Source organism: Chionomys nivalis, chromosome 8 (genome assembly GCF_950005125.1).
Source record: "Chionomys nivalis chromosome 8, mChiNiv1.1, whole genome shotgun sequence".
NCBI classification, from domain to species: domain Eukaryota; kingdom Metazoa; phylum Chordata; class Mammalia; order Rodentia; family Cricetidae; genus Chionomys; species Chionomys nivalis.
This window is the reverse complement of record NC_080093.1, coordinates 57,755,386-57,777,563: the sequence shown is the minus strand read 5'-3', so window position 1 is coordinate 57,777,563 and position 22,178 is coordinate 57,755,386. Positions and strand designations below refer to the sequence as shown.

General features: G+C 49.4%; 1 protein-coding gene across 1 annotated transcript in view; it reads left to right on the top strand.

Annotated features, from left to right (window-relative positions):
• Lrrc27 (leucine rich repeat containing 27) overlaps positions 1-17,945 on the top strand; it is a 28,740-nt gene extending 10,795 nt beyond the window's left edge. The window contains exons 6-11 of the mRNA XM_057778839.1: positions 1,844-2,216; positions 3,762-3,908; positions 5,839-5,932; positions 12,347-12,459; positions 13,674-13,797; positions 17,731-17,945. Coding sequence (XP_057634822.1) covers positions 1,844-2,216; positions 3,762-3,908; positions 5,839-5,932; positions 12,347-12,459; positions 13,674-13,797; positions 17,731-17,877 — 998 coding nt within the window. The 3' untranslated portion in view covers positions 17,878-17,945. The remainder of the gene's footprint in view (positions 1-1,843; positions 2,217-3,761; positions 3,909-5,838; positions 5,933-12,346; positions 12,460-13,673; positions 13,798-17,730) is intronic.
• Positions 17,946-22,178: the final 4,233 nt, after the last annotated feature.

Here is a 22,178-nt window from a genome sequence, read left to right as displayed (position 1 = left end):
GAAGGGGAATGGTGACCCAGTCTTTGCCTTGACCCATCATAAATGTCCTGGGTTGTGATGTTTTAAAACAATCATGTTCATAAAAGGTCTTAGTTTGTGTCTCCAGAATCAACTCTGAGACAGGGACTCAAGGGCCTGTGGATGGTTTTGGAGGTGTCCCAGGAAACTTGAGAGTGGCCTTGGGCAGCCGGGGGGGGGGGGGTGTTGAGGGGCTGCACTTTAGCAAGCTCCTAGGAGACTTTTGTACAGGACAGCTTACAGAGTGCTGGTGCTGAGTCACAAGGGTGACCTAGCTGAGGGTTCATCTTCATGTGACATCTAACTGCGGTATCTTAGACTGGCATTGTAAAGGCACATAATTTAGGGAAAGGCAGCATGTAGCAGGCTCTGAGAGGTTGCAATGGCGCCCTAAGCCCCTGAAGGACAGGTCGACAGGCTAAGAGAAGAGAGGCAAAGCTCTTCATGCCTGGCAGGAGCAGGAGTTTATGGGTTACTGAGAGGCCGGAGTGAGAGTCTGGATGCAGCCACCACTGTGCTAGGGATTGGGGGCAGGGACTCGGGGCAACACCTGGGCACATGGGCGCTGAAAGATGTACATGTCAGACCCCAGTGGAAAAGAAGCACCCTGGCAGCTAATCTGTGCTGTCGAGAAGTGAGGATGCCATCAGGAGGAGGTCAAGCTCTGCTCCACACTGGAGAGGCGCAAGGACATAGGAGGGTGAATACACCATATGTCCCGGACAGCTTGGGTCTGGCCAGGGGATGGCACAAGAAGTGTCACTGGCCCAGCTGTGGGGATGCAGGTCCACCATGACATGACAGATGACGGGAGTCTGTGTGACACCCTGGCTCTGCAGTAAAGTTTGTGACTGGAATTCACCCCTGCTCTGTGTTTTACCCAAATGTAAGGAGGGGGTTACCAACCATAGTCAGAGTAGCCAAGATGTTTGGCATTAAAGATCAGAAGATGTTAGATGCTGAGGCCCGGTTCTGTCCAGTCCTGCACTTCCTGGCTTGTGGTGTGGAGCCTCTGTCCCTAGGGGAGCCACGCTAACTCAGCACTTATCTCTTCTCAATAGTTCACAGAGAACTAAAGTCTCTAAAAGTCAGCAAAACACCGCCAAAGAACAGCAGGCACATGTTATAGCCTTTAATTGGAAATAAAGACTCAAGATATCTTGGGTGAGGGGAGCAGGAATGTTCACAAGGGTGGCAAAATTGCCTCATGCACATACCAGAGGTGCAGAAGGCTCAGGGGCTCAGGGATCTTCAAACAGTGTGTCCATGCCCTGCCCGGCAGCTGCTGCTCTGTGGCAGCCTATGGGATCCAGCTAGTCCTGACCTGAGTGGACTCCCTCCCTCCCTTCCAGACATCTCAGCAAAGGCACAAAGGCTGTGGCCCTGGCTGCTGGGTGATACTGGAGAGTAGTGTTGACTTACAGGCTACTGTTGCAGCCTTCTGGTGTGACAGAATGCCTGAGGACTAAGGATAAAGAATAACTTAAGGATATGGCTATTCTGGCTCCAGGTTTGATACAATACAGTCCATCTGGAGGAGTTACGGCAACAGGTACATGAAGCAGCTGGTCACAGTGTGTCTGTGGTCAAGAAGCAGAGAGAGACGAAGGCTGGTGCTGAGCTCACTTTTTTAAATTCAATCGGGGTCCCCAACTCATAGGATTGTGCCTCCCACATCTAGGGTGAATCTCCCCTCCTAGTTAAACATCTCTGGAAATGCTCTCATTGTGACAGAGGTGTGTCTCCAGGATGATTCCAGATCCAAACAAGCTGACCATGAAGATTGGTTCCCCGTAAGGTCTAACATGCCATTTTACTCCACCAGAAGTCTCCGCCATTAAGATGGTCTTCAGTGACCTTCCGTACCCTGTGCTGCCTCAGCCCCATAAAAGCACGTCCAGTGAGAAAGGCCTTAATGTCCCAAGCCATGAGGCAGCCGCAGTGAAGGAGAAGGCTGACTTCTTCCCGCCTATGGACAGGCTAGACCTGAGTGAGCTCCGCAAATCCAGCGCCTCCTCCGAGAACTGGCCCAGTGAGGAGGAGATCAAGCGCTTCTGGAAGCTGAGGCAGGAGATCGTGGAGAACGAGAAGGTGGATGTTCTGGAGAAGAAGCTCTTGGCTGTTGAGCTGCCTCCAAATCTCAAGGCAGCACTAAATGCCAAGGAGAAAAGGCACCAGAAGCCAGTACCCACAGGCAGGTAAGGCAGCGCTAAGGCGAACTTGCCTGATCTCCCAGAGCTGTAAAGCTATTTCACAGTCGTCTGAAACACAAGGTTCACTTTCTAAAACCATTATTTAGGGTATGTTGAATAAGACCTGAGTATAGGACCAGAACAGACCAGTGTCACGGAACACACTTGGCAGAGTAGGCCACATAGAGGAAATTCAGCTCCGGTGTTGTATGTAATGTGTGCACATGCAGCAGGTTTGTATGTGTGGTGCTCATGTATAGAGAATGGAAATGAGATGTGCCGTCATATCTCAGGAATCAGTAATGGGCTCCTGAGGGTGACGGAGTCTTAGAGCTGACAATAACCAGTAGTTTAAACTCTTGTCTGAGCATTTGGGAAGACATCCACAGGAGCTGGGGCGTCTGAAGATGACAAGCAGGGGTCCACTTGGAGAGCAGCTGGCCCTTTAACTATACTGTGGGTTTTGGATATTGTAGGTGTTATCTGTGAGTGTGTGGGCGGTGTGCATAGGTTAGATGTACTTGCCCATGTGTACACGTATGGAGGCTAGAGGATGACTTCAAATGTCTCACTCTCCACCTTGATCTTTGAGACAGGGTCTCTGACTGAACCTGGAGCTTGATATTTCTGTTAGTTTATCTGGTCAACAAGCCCCTAGAATCCATCCGTCTCTGCCTGTGGCCCCACAGTGCTGGGCAGCAGGTGTGCCACTACTCTGGGTTTCTACATGAGTGCCTGGGAGTCGAGCGCGGGTCCTCACATTGTCCCACTGCACTATCTCTGCAGCTCCTGGGCTCGAACAGTGATCTACACCTTACAGCATTCATGCATGTTGCAGCCAGGAAGTTTTGGAGTTTTTTTTTTGTTTTTTTTTTTTGTTTTTTTTTTTTTGGCCCTCTGCACCGTAGCCTGTAGTCCTGGTGGCTGGGACTGCTGGAATGTTCTCATCGCGAAGTCCCAGGCAGAAAACAGTAGCATCTACTCTGCTGTTTGGAAGCCTCTTTCCTCTCTTACACTGACGCAGTGAATAATAATGATAATTTATTCCAGCAGTCATGGCCACTCTCTAGGAGTACTTCGTAGGTCTGTCTCTCTGTGAGACATAGATACCAGATCTCAGCCCCGGGAGACTGATGTGACTTGAGAGCTTGGGGCATTCAGTGTGTGACCACACTTCCTCTGGTTCCCCTGCTGATACTGTGTCGCCTTCTTGGAGTGGTTTAAAGATGTCCGTTCCTATGGACTTGAGCTCAGTAGCTGGTGGGCATCTGAAGGACAGCATCCTCTGCTGACACTGATCAGTACTGATGCTTCCCCTGGATTGTTATAGCTGGGACCAGTGACTGTTTAGTATCCAGTGGACCCACCAGGCCTGCTTTGGAGCTTTTCTGTTATTTACTGGGTAGCAGCTGGGGTCTTGGTTTTGGTTTTTTGGAGTCAAAGTCTTAAACTATAACCTTTTAAATCTGCACGTGCTCAGCACTATCTTCCGCAAGTGGGAGGGACCATCATAAAGTTACATTTTCAGCTATAATCATTGTGTGATTTTAGAAAGAAGTCCACCTCCTTCAAAGGAATCTTGCCCAACCTCCCTTCAGTGTACCAAAACACAATGCGTACGAAAAGGCTGGATGACAGTCGTATGCCGACTCTCCGGGAACTCCAAGAAAAGGAGACACTGCTGGAGCAGCGGAGGAGGTGCGCCTGGGATGGATGATGTCAGGACTGGGGGCCCAGTGGCCAACTATGTGGGTATGATATTGTCTCCAGTCTCAGAAGAGGCCTGATAGCTTCTATTCTCCTTGCCAGGCTGGGTCACCATCCCTCGTTTGGAAGCCCTCGTACGCTTTGCATGGCCTATAGTTTTTGAAAAGCCCACACTCTTGCTTAGCAGTTCAGAGACTTCTCCGTGGACTTGCACAGCATGGTAGTTCATAGGCATCCTTTGGGCAGTGTCCTGTCCCCCGCCTGCATTTTCAAGTGCCTTGAGCTTTTTTGTGTGGGCCCCACACACCCACCCAAGTGCCTTTCTCCTCCCCTGCCCATCCCAAGGGCCTGCCATCATATCTAAGGAGTGTTGTCAGACTGGTCACCTATTAGCTTCTCTCATGTTGGTGGCACAATGTCACACTTCCTACCCTTGGTTTCATGCAACCTGCTTGTCACCTATCCCATTCTCAACAACTATTCTCCTTTGCCCTACAGCTCCACTGACAAGCCAGCTGTGTCCTGTCATGGGCCCCTTGCAGCCAGCCAGTGTGGACCACATCCACAGTACCACAGTAGCCCAAGTTTCATGGTTGGGTTTGGACAGGGAGGGATCCCAGTGGAGCTGTGCAGGGTGCTGAAAGCCAGGGTCAACTCCCCATGTCCATAGCCTCTGTGAGCTCCCTAGTCACATCCCACATGATGCCTTTGACTTCTCTCCCGTTTTGTGTTCCTTACTGTTCTTCCCCTGTCCTGTCAGGATCTGGGATCACATCAGGCTTAGATATTTGAAGCCTCTCACTCCTCCCTTCTGAAGCCTGGCTATAAATAAACCTCCTGAGGCCACAATCAGGAATTCTGCCTCTGTTTGTCTGGGCCCTGATGAGGACAGACTGCTCACAAGCAGCATCTGTGCTAGCCCATGCCAGCATCATACCAGACACCCTGTAGTCAACCGGTTGTCTTCTTCCATAGCGGGTCACTCACCATTGTTGAGAACGTGCCTTGTGTACAAAGAACCAGTGAATTATCTCCATTGTCCTACCTCTGTTGTGGTCCCTTGCTGAGCAGCTATGGGGCCTCTCACTTCCCCAATTAGGAGCTTCGTGCAGGGGGAGCAGATCCCTTCTGCTCCGTGTGATGGAGAGGTGGCTAGAATCCTTTGTCCAGGAACAAGTGGACCATTTGGAGCTGGGGATGTGGGCCATCTAGGCAGGAGGTATAGGGGAGGACCCAGCTCTGTTCCCTGGATTGGAACCCAGGGAACCTTGGCATCTAGACAGGAGATAGTTCAGAAGAGAGATGGGGAGGCCAGTGCACAGGTGTCTCTGAGGAGGGCAAGAAGAAGCTGATCTGGAACAGGATTTGGGGCTCCAGCCACTGGAGCTGATGGCTAAAGTTGGTGCCAACAGGCAGGTGGACTTGGGGGAGCAGAGGTGGCTTTAATATAACAAGACCTCTTTGTATTTCTGCCTCTCTGGATCTTGTGAACACTATCCCTAGAGGCTCACTTGGTCCCCGAGGTTGAACAAGATGGAAGACATACACTATTTAAACCAGTATCCTTGTGAGAAGCTGCCATGATTCTGAGCAGGGTCTGCAGCCTAGCTGGTTCCTTCCTGGCCAGTAGGGAACTTGGGGAACTTGGCTGCCACAGCAAAGTATCAGCCTACAGCAGAAGTACAACCCAAGTCCAGGGGGTCTCAGTTGGAATCTGTCTACCCTGTCTCTGCTCAAAGTGGCTGGAAGAAGCCCAGCAGAAAGGAGGGGAAGGGAATGGAGGATACCTCCAGCCTCCCACTAGCTCTAAGGACAGGTCGATGGGAGAAGGCTGTGAAGCTGAAATGACAGCAGATCTTGCGAGCTCTGCTTGAAGTAACATCTGGCTTGTAACTTTAATGTGACTGTTCTTCTTCTCCAGAGACAAGAGAACTTTGCAGGAGTGGAGAGAGCAGACCCAGCTGATGAGGAGCAGGAGGGAGGTCAATAAATTCCAGCCACCACATAGGAATATGGTACGTGGCAGACCAGGTGGCTCTGGCCTCGTGTGTGAGCTCAATGGGGCTCACACACAGTGTCTGGGCCATCCCTCTCAGTCGGTGGTGCTGCACATAGCCCCCACCCTGTGACACTGTGGCCGAAGCCTCTCTGTACAGGACCTGGCCTTTGAGGCTGCCCCTTGCCCACTGACTATTGGTTTCATCTGAAGGACTCGATGTTCCAAGAGGAAATAGGAAGGACTTGAGGGGGAATGATCAAATACCACTAGGTTGAGATATGTTGTGGGCGTCATCCTGTAACGCTGCACCCTCTCATGCCAGTCACCTTGGGACCTAGAGAACAGCAGCCTTACACGCTATCCCTGACCCCAAGGTCACCCCCTCCCCCCCCACAAGGCTGTGTTTCATAGAATGTCTGTGCAGCGCCCCTTCTGAATTCCTCCCAGTCCACTTGCAGGTCATGGTCCAGTAGGGCACAGGGAGTGGTCAGCACCAGGGACCCAACTGCTCCTCCAGAATGTGCCTGGCATACTTGTACAGGCCGAGTGCTTCTTTAATCCCTGCACTTAGGGAGGTGGATGGATCTCTGTAGAGTTCCAGGCCAACCTGGTCTACAAAGCAAGTTTCAGGACAGCCAGAGCTACACAGAGGAAACCCTGTGCCAAAAAAAAGAAAAAGTTCCTTGTTAATCAAGTCATTGGGGGCTGGAAAGATGGCTCAGAGGTTAAGAGCACTGGCTGCTCTTTCAAAGGTCCCGAGTTCAATTCCCAGCAACCACATGATGGCTCACAACCATCTGTAATGATATCTAGTGCCCTCTTCTGACCTGCAGGTGTACATGAAGGCAGAACACTGTATACATAATAAACAAACAAACAAACAAACAAATAAATAAATACGTCTTTAAAAGAAAATCAAGCCATTGGTTAGGTCAATAGCTAAAGAAGATCCCAAGATTTTGCACAGGCTGTTCTGACCAAACTGTGCTGGCCTGCAAGTGAAGTCAGTGTGCACAGTTCAAATCTTTAAAACAAACAAAACCCTAATTTTAGAATTTATAGTAAAGTTAGGGCATCAATACAGAATCCATATGTCCCTTCCTCCCTTCGTCTGCTGTTGATATCTTCCCAGATCACAGAGCAGTAGTCAGAATAGGCATGCCTGGTGCTGCAATATGAGTACCCAAAGGAAGACTGCACCTCACAAACTTCTCTGGTAGGGTCCTCTTGTCACCTAGCATTCATGTTCCCTGGTGTGCTCTGGCTGGGTGGCTCTGTCTCACTACATCTTCCTTGACCTGATGCCTTGGGATAGTGCTGAACAATTGTATCTCCATCTGATTTCATAGGGTTTAGGTGGAGATTTGTATTTGGGGCAAGGATACCACAAAGCGATGTTGTACCTTTCTCTGAGCAGCTTGTTGTGGGTTCATAGTGTACCCAGCTGTGATAGTTTGAATGAGAATGGCCTCCATGGGTTCATATGTTTTAATGCTTGGTCTACAGTTGGTGGAACTGTTTGGGAAGGGTTAGAATATGTAGCCTTGTTGGAGGAGGTATCTCTAAGGCTGGGCTTTGAGGTTTCAAAAGCCCACACCACTCTCAGTTAGCTCTCTTTCTGCTCCATGGTTGTCTCAACATGCAAGCTTCCAACCACTGTTCCAATGCCTTGGCTGCCTGCCTGCCCTCCACCATGTCCCCACCATGACAGCCATGGACTAACCCACTGAAACTGTAAGCAAGCACCAAATAAATTCTTCCTTTCATAAGTTGCCTTGATCAGAGTGTCTTTTCACAGTAATAGAAAAGTAAGACACCAGTCTTGATCTTTTTCAGGGTAGCATGCTTGTCCCCTGCAGTCATGCTGACCTCTCCTCCATGGCTGATCCAGGCCTTGTGACCCATTCTTACTGATTTCCACCAGGACCCTTCATCACCAGATCTGCAGAAGGGCCTTGCTGGCAGTGTGTCATGCATGCCCCTTGGTCACTGAGTTCTAGTGCAATTTGTCTCAGTCAGCGACCATTGATGGTGTCTTAGCAGGACCCATTGTCACTGATGTCTGGTGGGGCTCATCTGCAGCAAGGCTGCAGCCAATGGCCAGCTAGGGTTCTGTCACTGGGTTCCTTTGTCAGCTAACATTCCCCAGGCTGCCATTGTTCATCCAACTCAAACAATGCTTTGTTACTTTAAGAAAAAGAAAAAAACAAACCATGGAAATGTTTGCTACAGTAGAATGCCCCAGGAGAGTGACAGAAGTTAGAGGGTGGGGCTTTCAAGTTCTGTGCAGTTAGGGTCCATGAGTGGTGTGGGCCCCTGCTCATGGTCAGTAGAGACACAGCTCTATCACCTGTGTGCCACTACTCAGTCTCTGGTCAGAGGATGGCCATCTCTTGGGACGAAAGTTCAAGAGATTTGGGCTCCTCCAGTCCAAACAGGACCCGTTACCTCGTGTTATATTGCATTTCTTATCCAGGAAGCCTTTCTCAGGAGTAGGCTCAAAAGTCACCCTGGACCCTGAAACAGGATCTTCCTAAATGATGTGGTCAGGACCATAGAGGCTTTGAGGGAAAGCATGCTGGAGCCAGCCTTGATCCCTCTGTTCATCCTGAAGGCTGCTCTGTTCTGCTCCAATGGGGTACTGCCTTCTGCATTGTATGTGATGTCAGAGAGGGCTGTGTGTTTCTTGTTCACTTAACACTACATTGTATTATGAGAAGTGTTCACGTTTGTGTCCATCTTGTTTTCTGTTCCCCAGTTTTTTCATATGTATAAAACGTTAAAAATATTTCATCAGCCAGGTAGTGGTGGTGCATGCCTTTAATCCCAGCACTGGGGAGACCAGTTTGGTCTACAGAGCAAGTTCTAGGACAGCCAGAGCTACACAGAAGTCCCTGTCTCAAACACCCACCCACCAAAAAAAGAAGGAGTGAAAGAAAGGAAATAGAAAAAGAAAAAAGAAACTGAACAGGTCTGGGAAGAACAATCAGTGGTTAAGAACACTTGCCGCTCTTACAGGGGACCTGGATTCAGTGCCCAGTACCCACATGGCAGCTCACACTGTTACTCCAGTTCTGAGGGATCCAGTGACCTCTTCTAGTCTCCTTGGGCACCAGGCATACATATGGTACACAGACATACATGCAAGGAAGGAACTCAGTGCACATAAAATAAAAATAAATCTTTAAAAAATATTTTTAAAAAGAAATCAAAGATTAAAAGAGAAGTGGACAGAGGATGAGACGAACAGTTCACAGAGAAAATCCAAAGGGCTAGAAATCCATTTGGTATGCGCTGTCCCACCTGTCCAGTGAGGACCCTGAACAATGAGCAGTCTATGAGCACAGCCCCCAGCAGCCTCCTGAGGAAACATCTTAATAATGAGGCAGCAGACTGAGCTTGTTGTTCAGCTGAGAGTGCTTTCCTGGCGTGCACAAAGCCCTGGGTAAGAGCCCCCAGCACCACAGAAACCGGGCATGAAATTGGGAGGCAGATACAGGAGAATCAGCTGTGGATTGAGTTTCAAGCCAGCCTGGGCTACATGAGGCCTTGCCTCAGAAACAAACAAACAAACAAACAACAACAACAACAAAAAAAAAAAAACTAGTGTTCTTTGGACACTTTTGAGAATTCATTTTTCGGAGATGACGACAATCTAATTGAAGCATGTGACAAAGATATTTAGTTGTGTATTTTGTCATCTGCACAGACACACAGTGGTGACTCACAGTAGATGGCATGACCCTGTGCCAGCCTAAGGGAAGCTCTCAGCTTGTACAGGCTCCTGCAGTTGGACTGGTGATCGCTAGAGGGTGCCAGGGTGCTGTGCATGGCTGGAGGCTGCTGGGCGGAGCTGACGCTCCAGCCTGGAGCACTGTGTGCCAAGCAGGGGTAGTTAACCATGTGGAGTGAGGAAAGGCCTTTGCAGAGCCCACTTGCCTTCCTGTGCTTCCTGTGACATGTAAGTGTGCTGCTCTTAACCCACGCAGGCGCTGACTGCTAAAAGACTTCTGAGATTGGACACTGGGTGGGACTCCAGGTTTGCCACCCTATTGAGAAAAGGCATACATTTTTCTTCTCCATGTTGTTCTGAAGCCAACAGCCTTGTCTACGACCTTTGAACCTGTTTTTCTGGGCCTCCATAACAATTGCATGTTTGACACTCTCTTATAAAGCTGGGAACCTCCCCCAGCACCGGTATTCCCTGTGCCTGAAGGTTTGCCCAGTTTTCAAGCATTTGCATTCTTTTTGTTATTAGGAGATTGGGTATTTGGATGATTTTTTTTCTTGCCTCTGTTTTTCTGTAATAGTAAACTATAGATGAGCATTCCCCACCCCCATGCATGCCTTTAATTATTAAAACAAGTAATATCTGGCTTTAATGAGGAAAAAAGGAAACCACCTGGATTTAGCATCATGCATTTCTTTCTGTTGGAATTTCTGTGGAAGATTTTTGACCTCCTATGGTAAGGCAGCTGTCACAACCAGCAAGCATGTGGAATTCTGCTGAGTCCCAGCCCTATGCATTTCCGGGGGCGGGGGTGTCTGTAAAAAAGAAGGGTGTGGCGGCTCCTGTCCCCTAACTGTATCTTCCTGGGTTCCAGGCCTTTCAGAGAGCCAGGAATGCTGGGTTTGAACTGCACACCCTGGCAGACAAGACCCAGCCCTGGAAATCTTCAACTGAGAAGGGAAGATACAGGTCAGATGGGGGCACAGTCTGGCTGAGCTCAAAGTCCGCCCTGGCAGGCAGAGAGCACACAGCAGGAACCCCAGCAGGAGATTCACCGCTCCCCAGGCCTCACACCCTCCACTCAATCTCACTCTGTTTAGTCAGCCTTGGAGTCTAACAACCTGCCTCCCACGAACAGGCAACCATGCACATAACTTACACATTGCAGAGATAGACACACACACACACACACAGTCACACACACTTAAGCTCCTGAATTTGGGGCTGGGCTAGTTCCCTACCTCATCCCCTGGAGGCAGCAGTGAGCAGTGCTGGTCACGTGGTCTTTGTTGCCCTTACCAACACATCCTGTCCAGGCATATCTGCCTGCTGGAGCTGCAAAAACAGCTTCAGATGCCATCTGATGGCTCTGCAGGAAGCCAGCTACTACAGCAAAAGGCCTGGAGTAAGACAGAAATGTTTGTTTCTGTAATTACTATGATGAAATCCCCTTACCTCTAGTATTAAGAGGGGACAGGACAGCTCAGGTTCCAAACATTAGAACTGAGCCTTAGGTTGGCTCTGAAGACTGAGCAGAGCAGGGAAGACACATGGGGACTGGGTGGGCATGGGGAGCTGGGATCAGACAGGAAGTCTCCAGTCATAGCCCGAGAAGAATTTGAAGACTAGCCTGGAGCTGTGTCTGTGACGTGGAGTAGAAAGGCCCTGCAGGAAGGCCATAGCAGTCAGGAGACAGGGTGACTCAGGCTATAGGGCAGAAGGCAGGACTGCTAGGAAGAGAGGCTATGTCTACATAAATCACAGTGGATACGGAAGGCCAAATGGGGAATGGGTGGCCATTAATCTGAGTGACATCAGGCTGTCCAGGAATGAGGAGTGTGCCCGAGATGCTGCGAGGAGTGGGCTGTGTTTCCATGACACCAGGTGGCCCATTAACATTAAAAGATCACACGAGCTTCCTCTCTTGGCTGGGCTGCTCTCCCATGCTCTGTTCTCACTTCCTACAATTTAGGGAAATCTGAGATGGGAACCACTCAGGCAACATGACCGAGCGACTGTGGAATGTCCTAGGAAGACACTGAGAGTACTCTGACCTGTGGAAAGATCTAGAACTACTTGGCCTTGAGGGCCATGGAGTGCAGGGGGATGGGATGCCAATGGGCACAACCGGATATGCCCTGGTGTCCCTCAGGATGTGGTTTCTTTGGGGGGGACGGGACTGAGTCACTTGTAGGTTACCTGTTCTACTCACAATGTCTGCAGGCTAGCCAAGTTCAAGGCCTGTACTTTATATACTTGGTTTGTACTAGCACTTACGTATTAGCTTGAAACTTTGTGATTTAAAACTAACTCACACCTGTCTAAACGACTGGGGTCCTGTTATAGTAATGTGTTTTCTGTCATGTGACAGAGTCTCAGGGTATCCTAGGTCAACTATAGCAACTTTGAGCTCACCCAGGGTTCCTTGCTCTATACTGCCTCCACTCTAACCTGGGCTGCTAGGACATTTGAGAGATGCCTGCACCAAGGACCAAGGTGGGGGCGGCTGTTAGTCAGGCTATAGGACAGTGAGGCCTATAAAGAATGTCCCCTTGGGTGGTGTAGTAGGGCAGGTGGAGCTGTGGGGAAGCGCAGCCTTTGCACGCATTGCTGGAAATAAGAGCAACCTTTGCATGCATTGTTGGAAATAAGAGCAGTCTTTTCATGCATTGCTGGAAATAGCTTGTTACATTTTTCTAGATGGCATCAAAGATCCCCTTTGCCACAGATCTGATAGACCATGGGAAAACGCCAGTGAATCCACTCGGGAAAATGAAGGCCAGCAGAGAGAGGACAGTGCAGAGGAGTTTCAGGTTGGTGACAGTTCTGCATTCCCAGCTCCGCAGCTCAGTGCCACAGGCTGCCCAAGGCATGTACCAATTGCCATGGAATATCTAGCCTTGTATGAGCACTCAGCATAGTAGATGATCTAGGAAGACCTGATCCCCATGCTTGGTGTTCCATTACACTGCCAGATGACCGGCAGGACTCAGAAGATGCCCACTCCACGAGTATAGCTGCAGGCACTACCAGCCTCACCCTTCCCTAGTTGTTCTGGTGCTTGAGCCCTTGTCTCACCCTAAATCCTGTGTTTTCAGCCCTTAGGACTACACCTAGCCTTCCCATCATGGTGTGCCGGCCATGGCTCCTGCTCAAAGATTCCATGAAAGAAAGGCAGAACACATGAGAAGGCTGGCTTATGGTCCCTTAGCATTTGACACCCTAGTATTGGAGTCTCTGGCCAAGGAGTTGCCAGGTTGCTAATTGGGAGAGAAGCGTGGCGATTGTCCTAAGAGCTTAGGCCAGCTAGCAGACCCATCTGGAACTCAGGAGAGCATTGAGGAAAGTTGGTGCCAAAAAGGACCAATATTGGGGGCGGGGGATCCCTGAACCAAGCCAGTGGGACAGTGTAGAAGCCTTGCAGGGTCCAGGGCAGGTAGCAGAGAACCAACTGTGTGGGAAGGGGGTGGGAACTTCCTGGCATTTAGCCAGAGATTTCTGGCCTCTTTCTGCCATTCTAAATCATTCTGTTTACAGTCCACAAATAGCAACCTTGGAGTCTCAGCCTGATGTTAGCAGAGATAGAGATGTATTTAAAAATCTCAGGTCAATGAGATGTTCTGCTCTGTCTAAAGGTTCAGTAAAACTGTGTTACCTATGAAAAGGAATGCTGTTCTCCGCATGCACAAAACAGACTGCTAAAAAATAGGCACAGCCACATAGCTCTGGATCTGAAGTTATAGATGGGTGTTAGCCTCCAGGGGGGTGCTAGGAACCAAACCTAGGTCCTGATAAGCTCTGGGGTGCTTCTAACCTCTAAGCCACCTCTCCAGCCCCAACCTGAAGGTGTTTAAGCATAATGACCTTCTGGGAAAGCTGTCGCCTCAAGGCCAGCATCTCTAGGGGATGCCGGGAGCCACATGGTACCTCAGATGGCTCATGGGCTGTGGGGAAAGGTTTCTCTATGGTTGGAATGAGGGCTGCTAGCCTAAGGCCAGCATCCAAGCAGTAAGTGTCTGTGTCCCAGCGCCTCACCGTTAGCAGACCTGGAGGAGAAGATAAGGCGGCATACACAGCAGATCTGTGCTCGCAACTTTCTGGGTACCAACCCACTACAAGACATGAAGATAGCCAACCAGGACCTGGAAACTGTGAGTACCGTTGCCCTGTTTACGAATGTCTCATTAATGAAATGGAACTCTTTGTATCACTGCAGAGCAAGTGCCCTCTAATGCCTGCCATGTATGTATGTATTGGGGCCTCCAGAAAAATATCCTGGCCACATTGTTAGCTCTCAGCTGCACTAGACATAATGGGATATGCATGACAGCTTAGGGCCTCTGAGGACTGATGACAGAACTAGTCCATTCCTTAGTCTGCACAGTCTTTGCTTAAGGCTTCACACCCAGAGACTAGGCTGTTGGTTGAAATGGAGCTTCTTAGAGAGGGTTCATTGCTGTTGCCTGGGGAGAGAACAGTGTGCCAATTCACAGGGATCCGGATGACCACACCTCTGAGCTCCTAAACAGAGCAAATTATGCCCTTAAACCCTTGTTGTCTAACCACGTTGCCACCTAATGGCTGAAACCATCTACACCCACCTTGCGCCTCAGTACCCTGCTTGTGGGAGAATCACAGAGCAGAGGCCCTTCCTACCCTGACAGGAAGCTGGTAGAAGGAAAAAGAAGTTTTGTGATAGTGGTACTTGGGTGCCCATGACCCCACCTTGGCTTAGTTCCAGGTTAATCTGTCACTGGCTCAAGAGCAGGCTTTCTTCCCAGCCTCTCTGTGGCTCCATTTCTGTTCTGTCCAGGCGGACAAAAGTCAACCCTGTCCACAAACCCACCATGCACCCTCCACATTGGCACATCGGCATGTCACATTTGCACCCAGATTAATCATCACTGCACCACAGCAGGAAGAGAGAAAAAGGCAGAGACAAGACAGCTCTGTGGTGAAAGCTATGAATACCCAGTAACAGCTGCAGGGAGTCTATAGCCCTGGCTCTGGCCTCCCAGAGATGCCACACCCCCTGGTTTTCAGTCACTCTTATCTGACCTTTGCCATAATAGCTGAGCCTGAAACCTAACACATACTGAGGCCAGCAAAGTTTTGTAAGAAGAAAGTCCCTGGAGGTATAGTATTAGGATCCTGCTGAGAGACAGAGAAAACACCAACCAGTTATGAGGTTCATTCTACAGAACCCTAAAACACAAGAATGCAAACCCAGACCAAATTGTGGCAGCCACATGTCCAGCATAGATTTGTTACCAAGTCCCAGTCCGAGCAGAGAGGCTATTGACAAATGTTAGGTATGTGTGGATACCCTAGGGGTCTGCCCCTGGTAATAGTCAGTTAACCACACTCCAGTAAGCCACACAGCCAAGAATATTTGGGGGACACAAAGTTAGGTGGGTAGGGAGGGAGTGTGAATCTGCAAAGAATTGAAAGAGAGGTGTAAATACAATGAAAGCATGATGGACTTTGGTTTTGGTTTTGTTTGTTTTTGTTTTTCGAGACAGGGTTTCTCTGTAGCTTCAGAACCTGTACTGGAACCAGCTCTTGTAGACAAGGCTGGCCAAACTCACAGAGATCCACCTGCCTCTGCCTCCTGAGTGCTGGGATTAAAGGTGTGTACCACCACTGCCCATTTTAAATTTTTTTTTTTTAAAAAAGAGTGAAAATCTGGGGACAGTGGGTAAAAGCTGAAAGTCTGTCCCCTGGAGTCACCCACCCAGCATAGCCTGTCTTCTAGGGAAGCAGGATAGAGGTGTGGTGACAGTAGCCAAGAGATGCCTTCCTGGGCTCTGATAAGGACCTGTCACCCTGGTGTGTGAGGGCACCTTGAGGGTCTGCCCCCAGGTGAGCAGGTCGATGTAGAGGAGCTACTGTGGGGTCCTGAGGACCTAGAGAGGGGCCATGGCTACCCTGTGTCACTGTCACAAAGCCTTTGCTTTTCACCACCTGGAAGGGCAGGAAGAGCCTTCTCAGTGCACTGCTCTCCAGCCCTCTAACTGACAGATGGCATGGGTGCTCCCTGAAACTGTCCCAGAAGAGTGGCCAGTGGGTTCCCAGCAGCACCTGTGAGGTCTGGTCTTTGTCTGAGGTCTCATCCCCATGCATGGGGAACCTGCACCTGCCTATGCTTGGCCTTTCAGGAGAGGCCTCAGCAAGCCTGGAGGAAAGCAGAAAGGGACAAACAGAGACCCAATTAAGAAGTGCACAATAGGGCTGGAGCACTTGCTGCTCTTCTGGAGGATCTAAGTTCAGTTCCCAGCACCTACACAGCGGCTTACAACCACCTTTAACTCTTAATTGCAGGGGACCTAGTGCAATCTCTGACCTCCATGGCACCGGGCACATGTGGTGCACATACATTTATGCAGGCAAAACACTCATACACGTAAAACAAAAACATCTAAAACTTTTGAAGCAGCAGCAGCACTTGACAGTGTTAGTCCCTGGGCATTGGTGGAAGCAACTGCTACCATGAACCAGGGCAAGTGCCCCGAGGTAAAATTAAATAAATTCCCCAGGAAGCAGAATGAAAAGAAAATGGGGGTGGATGACAGAATTGAAACAAGATTTTAAGACAGCACCAACTAGAAGATGGGTCTGAGAGGTTCAACACGTGCTGGCATATTTCAGGAGATTCCAGAGCAAGTGAAAGGAACATTTAGAAAGAAACAAATTAGCATCCGTGAAACCCTGAGTTTGAGCTGAAGTACATGGGACATGGTGGCACTTGCTTACAGTCCTAGCACTTCGGAGAAGAGGGAGGAGGATTAGGAGTCCCAGGGTCATACTTGGCTGCACAGTGAGGCTCAGGCCAGAGTGGGGTACACAAGACCCTGTCTCAAAAGAAAAAAAAAGTACAATTAGAGAAGGGGCATCATAGTCCACGTGTTAGTAGCTCGATGTCCTGACCAAGGACTAGACAACCCGTAGCTAGATAGCTCATGGAGGTCAAGGCCAGAGCAGTATAAATTCCACTCAGTCCTTTAAAAATGCTGCTTCCTGCCCAGCCTCTTCAGGGCCATTGGAATGAATTCTGCCTGAAGGGAGTTGTCAGAGGGCTAAACGGAGCAAGAAGAAAATAAAATGCCCCAGGCTGCTTGCCAGGGGCTGAGCCTCTGGCCCAAAGTTCCCCATGACAGGTTTGTCCAGGAGAAGAGACTAGGGAGGGGGGTGTCCAGTTTGGGCACACTAAATGGCAGGCACAAAGGAAACAGCAACGCACAGTCTAAAAAGAGGCAAAGCTATAGATGGGCACTAACAGGACCAACAGCAGACAGTACTCACTGGCGTGGTGCAGACCTGAGATGGTGCGGCTGGGCTTGAGGAGACAAGCAGAAGAAAAGGACAGATGAGTTAAGGTCTCCACCCAAGGATCGGGTGACCTCAGACAGAGACATGACCACCCTGTGGCCTCAGGTTTCCCTTTTTCTGAGTGGCAGATGGGCTGGGCACTATAGGACACAAAGCACACACCTGATTCCAGGCTGGGCAGTGTCCTTCCTTGGCCCTCTGTCTCTCCGGCTATGTTCCTGGCTAGATTGTGCTTAGAGGGATAGCCATCACAAGCCCCAAGAGTGTTATGGCACCGGTCTCAGGATTCTCTCTTCCTGAGAATGAATTTTTTTTTTTTTTTTTTGGTTTTTCGAGACAGGGTTTCTCTGTGGTTTTGGAGCCTGTCCTGGAACTAGCTCTTGTAGACCAGGCTGGTCTCGAACTCACAGAGATCCGCCTGCCTCTGCCTCCCAAGTGCTGGGATTAAAGGTGTGCGCCACCACCGCCTGGCTGAATTCTTCATTCATACTGCTGCCTGCACAGTATGGGGATGCTGTGGGAACACCATGGCAAATGCCCACAAGGTGGTTAACTCTGGGGAAGCATCCACAGGTACAAGAGCTGTCAGGAGCCCAGGTTGAATGCCCCCCCCTGCCCCCAATATCAGTGAGGAGACAAGCTTGTGGGTGCTTGAGGGAAAGGCAGCCTGAGTGCTCCCACATATACCTCATATGCGCCAAAGTGGGGGTTCATTTGTCCTGCCTGTCTTACACTTCCTTGTCTTCTCACCAAAGGCCAAGAAACTTCAAGAGGAATTAAGGAAACTGAAGCTGGAGATGACCTTGAACAAGGAACACCCATTTGCAACTCTGTCTGGGAACCTTTCGCTTCACCCACCAGCATCACAGCCTCAAAATATATTTTTTAACACAAAATACTAGGAAAGTGGTGTTGTCAGCAGGGATGACAAGTACCTCCCACAGTGCAGAGCTGCAGGCCCCCATGTGGTGTGGGGATTGGCAGGAGGGCAGCTAGTGGGTCTTCGGCTGCTCCACAGGCTGCAGCTTTTGATTGACCCGACTCCTTTCTGAGGCATAGGTTTGTTTAAGTGCATTAAAGGAAGAATGTTGTGAGCAAGCCTAAATGTTCTCTTCTGTCACTGTTTCCATCAGTCCAGTTGACAGGGGCCTTCAGCCAAAACCACAGAGGTGTCCTAGTTTCCGTTGACCCAGTGGGAAGGGGAGGCCACTGGCCTGACTCCATCTTCGTTCAAATGGGACTCAGTGGAGCATGCTATCCTGTGCAAACCAAAGTGTTCTTTGGCCTAGACCCTTTGTCTACACATGCACAGTGACACCTAGCCCCAGGCATGCCTTTGCCCTGTAGGATCCCTAGGCACCCATCACCACCACCAAAATTAAAACCTCCTCTTGATGCCACTCCCACCCCACCCCTGTAATCCTTCTGCCACTCACTCAGGGATTACATGGCAGGTTTCAGCTCTTGGATATGACTGTAAACTCAGAGCTTTTTCTTCAGGATGTTGGGAGTAGACATAGAGTTATTCAGACTTTCTGTTTCCTCTTGTGTCAGTTCTTGTTAACTGGGTTCTGTTTTTAATTTCCTTGTCTTGTAAACAAAATAATTTGAAAACATGTTTGAAGGGTTATAGAGATGGCTCACAATCATCTGTAACTCCAGTTTCAGGGGATCCAACACCCACTTCTGCCCTCCATGGGCACAAGGCACATTCATGGTGCACATACATACATGTAGGCAACACACCCACACAAACAAAAGTAATAAAAAAAAAAAAGACTTGGAAGGAAGTTAAAGACCCTTTTTTTGGTGTTTGAGAGAAAAACAAGGCAGGAAAACTGAACATCACAGCAGCTTCTGAGACAAGAGAGGGATAAGAAGAAAGCCATCCCTCTAAAATGTCATTACATTTGTGTTGTGCATACACGTGTGCATGCACGTGCATGTGCAACAAATACATGGAGATCAAAGGACAATTTGAGATGGTCAGGTCTCTTCATCATGTGGGTTCCTAGAGAATGGAATTCAGGTCATCAAGCTTGTCAGCCTTTACTGGCAAAGCCATCTTGCTAGTCCAAGAGACATTGTCCTTAAATTAGAGGTAATCAGCAGTGAGCAGCCACTTGGGGGTGGAGATGGGCCTTCAGAGAAGAGTGAGGATGCCCTATGGGTTAGGGCAAGCAGGCTTGGGAGTTTGGCTGACTTTCAAAACAAACATAGAAAGAGGGAGAAGGAGGCCAGAGAGATGGCTCAGCTGTAACCACAGCTTGCTGACATGCCTGATGGCCTGACTTCAGTGCCCAGAGTCCACATGGTAGGAAAGAACCAATGCACACTAGTCTTCTGACCATCACAGGGTTCCATTCCTCCTATCTCCTCAACAAGTCTTTAGATTTGTTATTTGGCCAAGTGATTGGTAGGCCAAGTAGTTAACTCTTTGTAATCTCATGATTCTTTGGGCAGTATAGAATGCCATGTCTCTCTACCTGGGGCCAGAGGCATAACTCAGATCTTTTTTTTTTTTTTTTTTTCTGAGACAGGAATTCTCTGTAGCTTTGGAGCCTGTCCTGGAACCAGCTCTTGCAGACTAGGCTGGCCTCGAACTCACAGAGATCCATTTGCCTCTACCTACCAAGTGCTGAGATTAAAGGCGTGCACCACCACCGCCCAACTAAGATCTTATTCTTTTAACCAAAAATCATTTAACAGGAAGCATTAAAAATTAAAGAGAGGGCTAGAAAGATAGCTCAGAGGTTAAGCACATTGATTGCTCTTCCAGAGGGCCTGAGTTCAATTCCCAGCACCACATGGCGGCTCACAGCCATCTATAATGGCATCTAATGCCCTCTTCTGGCATAAAGGTATACATGAAGATAGAGCACTCATACATAAATCTTTAAAAAAATAAAAAAGGAGGACTTTTGAGGTCCTAGCCAGCCTTCCAACCCAAGTTCAATCCCTGAAACCCAATGTTTTAAAATCATCTTTCAAGCCATAGGCCGTGATTTATATCTGTAATCCCAGCACTCCTACAGTTGAAGTAGAAGGCGAGACAGGAAAATTTCACAGAAACTCACAAGCCAGCTAGTATGAAGTATGCTGTATAGCAGCAGAAACAAGAGACCCTGCCTTGACAACCCCTAAAATTGACCCCCAGGCTTCCATATGTGTGTCTGGATTCATATAGACACATGCACACAATTAACATATATGTACTTGTTTTTTCGAGACAGGGTTTCTCTATGCTCTGACTGTTCTGGAACTCGTTCTGTAGACCAAGCTGGCCTTGAACTCGCAGAGATCCACCTGCCTCTGCCTCCCAAGTGCTGGGATTAAAGGCATGCGCCACCACTGCCTAGCTTTTTAAGTCATAAAATAGCCATGCTTTTCCAAGCCCTCTATCTCCACTTTCGTCTCATAAGGCACTATAAATCAGAGTATTACAGTGTTAATGAACCATGATTAAGGTTCATGTGTATACATGACTTTCACATATGGCCTTGCTCTTTTCCCAGATAGAAACCAAAAACTTTCTGGGAATATCACAAAGACCATAAAATTTTTGCAGTAAGTACTCAACGTCCACATGACTCCGTGTGACCTGGGGTTTTTCCTTATCTGCTGTTGTCCTAGCCAGTGGTACACCAGGAACCATCTTGCTCTTATTTACTGAAAAAAAAAAGGCTCCTTAGCAAGCCCTGAGACACTTCAGAAGCCGCCAGATTCATATGATTCTTGGTAAAGACAAGTGTGACTTTCTTAAGAGGGCCACACCCATGCTTGGTTTTGCCTTATCCTTTCCCTGAGTCTTTCCCTTCCCACACCTCAGCCACTATTTAAATGTTAAAATCTCCCCAACTCAGAGCTTCACCTGAATGAAGGTCTCTGATCCCAGGCTGCTGGGAGTGGCAGCGCGGGGTTGTGTTTCCAGCCACTACTCTACTGGTACCCCCACCCCTCCAAGGTCACACTGAATACAGCAATCGTAACCCAAAGTCTATACCCTTAGTCAGTGGTTTTCTGGTGAGTTTTTTTCCTAATCATGAGACATTTCCTAACGGGAGAATGTCACAATTATCCTGATTTTTAGAGGGCAGGATCTCTTCAAAGCGGCCCTTGCAGAGTGGCCAGAAGCCAGTCTAGCTTCTAACGCTCTGCTCTGTGACCTGTGGGAGGTCCAGGATTTCCAGCTACAAAGACTCCATGAGGCCTTGCCCTGGAGGACATCCAGGGAAGTGTGGCCTGCCCACAGTGCCCCCCACCCCCGGAATCCCGGAGTACTCCAGTGCCCACTCTACACAGTACCTAGGGAACCAGGCTATAGGGCCTGCATACCACCGGCCTTACTCTGTGTCTCCCGCCCAGACCAGGCCCTTTGATTCTATCTCAGAAGCCTCAGCTCTGGCAAAAGGGACTGCAAACCCGCAGGGCCTAGTGAGTTCAGAACAAAGCTGCAGAGGCAGGCCCAGGTATGCTGGAGTGAGTGTGTGTTGTGGATCGCCAGTGGTCTGGCCAGGCAATCCTGGGACAGGCCTGTGGCTGGCTGTGGCAGCACCCTTCATGGTCATGGGTTGGGAGTACTGTGAGTCTCCCCAGTAGAGCTGGGGAGTGAGTCAGTGAGACTCAGAAGGGCCGTGCTCTGCCAAGACCTGCAGAAGTCATCTGTAAGATGGAGGCAGGCACAGGGCTAATGACAAGTAGGGGCCAGACAGCTGTACAAGGTGAATCTTGAAGCCAAGCCCGGGCTCCAAAGGGAAAGCAGCTTGCTGCGGGCCTCCTTCCCTGTCCAGGTGGATGGGGGCTGGGACGAGGCCCTGAAAGGCCTGTGTTTAAATTGCAAATCCATCTCCTTGTTGGCTGCTTAAATATTCTACCGAACAGGTTTTTAAAAATGGCTTCCAAATACACCATTAAAATACACAGCACAGAGCTGGCAGGCAGATACAGAGAGCAGCACAAGTGGGCCGTGGCCCCTTCTCTCCACTCCCCTGCTCTGGCCACTAGCAGCCTAGGAGTCTCCGGCCACGGGCTGAACCCTAGGTTCCCTATGTCCCTTGTGTCCCTTACCACGACCGAATTACTCCTGCTGACATCAGGAACTAATAGAAGTCCCTCACCCATACAATAAGCTGGCAATTTTCAAGGTGTCCCTCTGTCCTTGCCCCACAACCGAGCTTGACATCTAGCAAACTTACTTTCCAGC